Genomic DNA, 5,530 nt, shown 5'->3' on the forward strand with positions numbered 1-5,530 from the left:
CAACTCCTGAGCTCAAACAATCCGCCCGCCTCGGCCTCCCAGAGAGCTAGGATTACAGGCGTGAGCCACCGCGCCGGGCCTTTGTTTTTTTAATGTAGGAAATTTAAGGAGCCTCTGCAGGTTTCTGAACAGAGAACAACCAGAAGGAAATGATGGTGGAAACTGGAAATTCAGGTTGCCATTACAGAAATTCAGGAATAAAATCTAGGTTAAAAGGGGGAAGAGAGAACTGCAAATGGAAAGAGTAAAGACCCAGTGAGGATGAGAAGTTACAAAGGCAAAAAGGAGGAAGTGATAACTAAGTGAGGTTACAAAGTACAACTCCAGGGAGAGACAGAAAGAGAGGAACAGCTCATAACAATTTTAAAAATATTTATTAAGAGCCCATGATGAGTCAGGTACTTTGCAAGGTGTTCAATGCACACACATTATCTATTTTAACCCTCACAATATCCTGATAAGGTAGGTATATTACTTTCAGTTTCCAGATGAGGAAACTGGGGCACACAGAAGTTTTAAGTAACTTATCCAAACCACTTAACTAGTAACTGGGAAAGACAGGTCTCAAACTCAGACAATTTGGCCCAAAGTACTTCCTCTTCATCACCTCCCTATAGCGTCTCCACGCAGAGTCATGAGTTTGGTGGGGGTGAGGGGGCAGGAGTCCAGGACACAGGGAGGAGGGAATGAGAGCCCAGGAAGCAGCCAGCTGGGCTTGGGCACATCTCATGAGTATCCCATGGCACAATCAGCCAAACCTTGTACTGCTGCCTACCGTAACTAAAAATAAAGATAAAACTCCACGAAAACCTGAGTCCTCCCAACAAACCCAGTGACTTACTGAAATTTAATCTGAATAAAAAAGAAAAAAATATATATATCAGCCTGTAAGTCATTAAGTCCACGTATAGGGGTACATCTTCCACTTACATACCCTGCCATGACTAACCATGGCCTAAAACACCATGCAGGCGAAGGCTGGCAGTTACAGTGACAATGGGCAAATTCGAAAAGTGGGCTGGAGATTGTGCCTGGAGTTATCTGCACAGGATAAGGACCATGATGCTAGTGAACAGGACCAAGCAAATGAAATACTGGTAAGTAAAAAATAACTGCGGGTAACACAAACAAATTATGGTATGTGTTTGTGTGGAGGTGTTTAGCTAAGTTGGAGCATAGTAAAGTTCCTTTTGTGTGAACAAAAATTGGCATGATGACCTCGTATCTCCCATGAAAGAAGAAAGTACATTGGGGCAAACTGCTTCACATTCTCTCTTCTCCTCAGCCCTCCTAAAGCTTAGACATTATACAATTTAACAGAATCAGGTTCTCTTCTAGACAGATCCTGAAATTGCATTTTTAGCTAAAAATAGAGCCAAATGTCTCTGGATCAATGTAACATGCAGTGGGAACATTAACTATAATTGTTATTTTTTAAAAAGGCAAAAAACTGAATGATATACTTAGTATTTCCTAGAAGTACAATGGGTGGGGGATACTAATTTGAGAGTTTTGTTTGTGATTATTTTAATGTGAACTATCTAGGTCATTTATCTTCAGATGTTTCATAGAATGAGTCCTAATTGAAGATGAAACCCTTGTCAATCTGGAAATCTTAAAAAAAAAGAGAACTGTTTTGGAACTACTCAAAGCTCCAAAAGCAATACCTGGAAAACTCCTCTTGTAGATGAAAAATATAGTGGGGTGTTTACTTTACATAATTCTACCTTTTCTTTTTTGTTTGTTTTTTAAAGAGATGAGTTCTTGCTCTTTTGCCTAGGCTGGAGTGTAGTGGCATGATCACAGTTCACTGTAACCTTGAGCTCTTGGGTTCAAGCCATCCCCCTGCCTTAGGTGTGCAGCTAGTTTTTTTTTTTTTGGGTAGAGACGGGGTCTTGCTCTGTTGCCCAGACTAACCTCGAACTCTTGACCTCAAGTGATCCTCCCGCCTTGGCCTCCCAATGTGCTGGGATTACGGGTGTGAGCCACCACACCTGGCCTAATAATTCCCCCCTTTTAAAGGCACTAGTTCTTTTATTTTTAAATTATAATAACCAATTCAGAGGGTTTAATTATGGATTAGAGTGCTCAAACTTATGTGACTGGGGATAAAAAACAACAAAAACTCCTCACAGAGAACACTGAGACTCACACTCCTTGCTATGCTGCTCAAGAGCCAGCAGTGTTTCCCCTCTGTCCAGCCACCCTCCATTCAAAAAGCATTTCAAGTGCACAGCTCCAGTTTACCGTCAGCAGACCTGATCCTGCGACACTAAAACGTCACAACAGCACCTAGGACTCAGAGAAGCTCCAGAACTGAGTGTGCCCAGGAAGAAGAACGAAGCATGGCACAGACCAGATCCTGTCCCAACCACCGCCGAGGAAGTGACCAAATGTACATGGGTGTCGGGATTTTATTAGATCCAATACTACTTGAAATTGTTGGCACATGGACAGAGGCTTAACAATCTTGTGACATAAAAACTTTAAATGTAATGAGACCTATTTTCACAGGATTTGCCTTCTCTCTGGGGAAAACACAGCAGCAAGGTGACAGGGAATATCACCAGACTTCCCAACAGTTTTTTATAGGGTTTGAAAAAGTGGGGTAGAAAGTTTAACTCCAAAAGTTTAACTGATTTTCAAACACTTGTAGATACATAATAACAGATCCTATGACGATTAACCTTGGTAGTATTAAAAGTTAGCTAGAATGTCACAAGGCCAGTCCCTTAGGGATAGCACCACACATACGTCACCTGGACCACTGAATGAGTAAGTAGCATCATGTGTTGTTTTCAGACTTGAAATCTCTGAAATAGGTTCCTTTTCTCTAATGAAAAAAAGGATGGGAAGGAGTACACCCATCCAGGAGACAATAACCCAAAGGACTTGTAATATTATTTGAGCCACTTACCAATGAAATCTACTGATTTGTCCAACCATGGCAAAATTTTCTCACAAAAGCTATCATTCACAGGCACTCGCAGGAAATGGGACTCAGGGATAAAGTCTGGCTTTGGACAGGTATTGCTGGCATTTAACACGTAACCAATCCCATTCTGCTGCATCAGCTCCTACGGAGAGACAGCAATTAAGGTGATTAATAATTTACTACCATGATACTGTGAAAGAGTAAAATTACATGTAATGATAAAAATGACTAATTTCCTTAAAATAATCAGAGTTCATTCACATCAGAGAAATCCCAAAACCCAGCAAAATGACATCTAGAGACTTAAGTTAGAGCAAAAACAACTTTAAGGACAAAAAAGGACGTTTAAAACAGTATGCTTGAAGACCACGTATCATTAATATTCACAACTCTCTCTTATCTTCATTACTACAGAGAGAAGTAGAATAAAGAATACAAAATAAAACAACAGTTTACACGACTTTAGAATATATGTGCACACAACAAGAACATTTTCTTTCCAAGAACATGGTGGTTGTTCTCTAAAATATAATCCTACACATTCTTCTCACTCTAAACACTCTCTCTGAAGGCTGCATCTATTTCCATAGCTTTAATTATCAGCTCTACATGCTGATGGTGTGTGTGTGTGTGTGTGTGTGTGTGTGTGTGTGTGTGTGAGTGCATGTACGTGCACGTATGTGTATGTATCTATCTCCCCCTTAAATTTCCAACCATGTTTTCATCTACCTACTGGTATCAGAATATTCCACAGGCCCTTTGAATTCAAAATGTCAGAAACTAAACATATTATCTTTCTCCCTCTTCTGCCCCAAACTCCTGTTTCCTCTCTGTAATCCCCAAATTAGTTTTGGGATCCAAATGGTTGCCAAATTCTTTTGAAATTATTAATACCTCTTCCATTTATTCTCTTCTCTCTGTTTCCATTCACTGCTCAGTGATTAATCCTCACCAAGATAACTAAAAGAGCCACCAAGGAGCTCTTAAAGTCTTCAGTGGTTTTCTCTCCAAATCATATTCCAAACAAACTAGTAGTCTTTCCTTCTTTCTTTTTTTTTTAGAGACAGGGTCTCACTCTGTCACCCAGGCCGGAGTGCAGTGGTGTGATCACAGCTCACTAAAGCCCTGAACTCCTCGGCTCAAGCGATCCTCCTGCCTCAGCCTCCTGGAGTAGCTGGGACTATAGGCATGTGTCACCATACCTGGCTAATTTTTTAAAAAAAATTTTTGTAGAGCCAGGGTCTTGCTATGTTGCCTAGGCTGTTCTCAAATTCCTGGGCTCAAGGGATCCTCCTGCCTCAGCCTCCGAAACTGCTGGGATTACAGGCGTGAGCCATGGCACCCAGCCCTAGAGTAGCCTTTCTTATAATTAAACATGGGCTAAGTGCTTTATCCATACTCTTTTACTTTCATTTCCTGCTCCTGTCCCCGACAACCCCAACACTCCACCGACCCCATCACGGTCCATCCACCACCCCCTGTGCTTTTGTTCACACCTTTCCTGTGCTCATAAGGCCCTGAACTTCTTCCTGATGACTCTTTCCACTTTTCCTGCTTTGTTCAACCTTATCTATGAATTCCTTCCCACTGATGCATAATTACCCATTCAGTTCTGTCCTTCCACAGTACTTTGTTCACACCATTAGTAAAGCACCTACCATAGTGTGTTATCATTAACAGATAATTCTTATCTCCCCTGTTAAGTAATGAAGTAATGAGTGAGGTATGGACTGAGTCTTGCCTGTTTTTCTACCTTTCGCACCAGGTACGTAGTGGCACGCACCAGGAGTCTGTTCAGCTGATACCCCGCCTACCATGGGCCTGGCAAGCCCACACAGCCTCGCTGCATTTAGTCATCCTGTTGCTGCCCCTCAGGAAATGTTCCAAGCCTGGAATAATTCTCTTATTCTAAGCAACCTTGGTCATTTCTTCCTTTTCTTGGAATACTACGTTTTCTACAAATCTTTTCCAACTACCTGAAAGACAATTAGTAATTTTCTTCCTATTTTACCCTCCTGAAACATGCCAGTTCCCTAATCTCTTCATTCACCATTTGGCACAATAAATATATTCTATTTTACATAAGATGTAGACATCATAAATCCAGATGGTGTGTGCAACCCTTTCTCATCTCTGAGATGACAATGTCAAGAAACAGATTTTGGAACTAGGTGGGCTTCTTAAATTGACCAATACCCTTCAGCCACGCCAGAGCCCAAGTCTTCTGATGGTCTTATGTGCTTCTGTTAGGTTAATAATCAGGCTGTGAAGATCTTAATGGTGTTTACCACAACCTTTAAACTTTGTACATGTAGCAAAGGTGACATTTGTTTTTCCATGGCTAAACCAAAGCTACACTGAGTTTATCTAGTACCAGCTGATGAACCACAGGATACAGAAACTGGTTCAGGACCTCCCAGGTAAGAAAAGGAGTGGACCACTGGAGTTAAAGCAGCCTTTGAGGCCTTTCTCAGCAACGGTTAAAGAAAGATGCCACGTTATATTTTTTTCTCCTTTTCACCAATGGTACTACAGATTCATTAAATTAAAAGTAAAGGGAGGCCGGGCGCGGTGGCTCACGCCTGTAATCCTAGC

At 41.4% G+C, this 5,530-nt stretch overlaps 1 protein-coding gene across 1 annotated transcript in view; it reads right to left on the reverse strand.

The window, feature by feature from the left end:
- The window catches only part of DUSP16 (dual specificity phosphatase 16), a 115,415-nt gene that overhangs the window by 8,582 nt on the left and 101,303 nt on the right, over positions 1 to 5,530 (reverse strand). Inside the window, exon 5 of the mRNA XM_012655786.1 lies at positions 2,918 to 3,077. Within this exon, the coding sequence (XP_012511240.1) occupies positions 2,918 to 3,077 (160 nt within the window). The remainder of the gene's footprint in view (positions 1 to 2,917; positions 3,078 to 5,530) is intronic.

Source organism: Propithecus coquereli, unplaced genomic scaffold (genome assembly GCF_000956105.1).
Source record: "Propithecus coquereli isolate 6110/MARCELLA unplaced genomic scaffold, Pcoq_1.0 Scaffold487, whole genome shotgun sequence".
NCBI classification, from domain to species: Eukaryota; Metazoa; Chordata; class Mammalia; order Primates; family Indriidae; genus Propithecus; species Propithecus coquereli.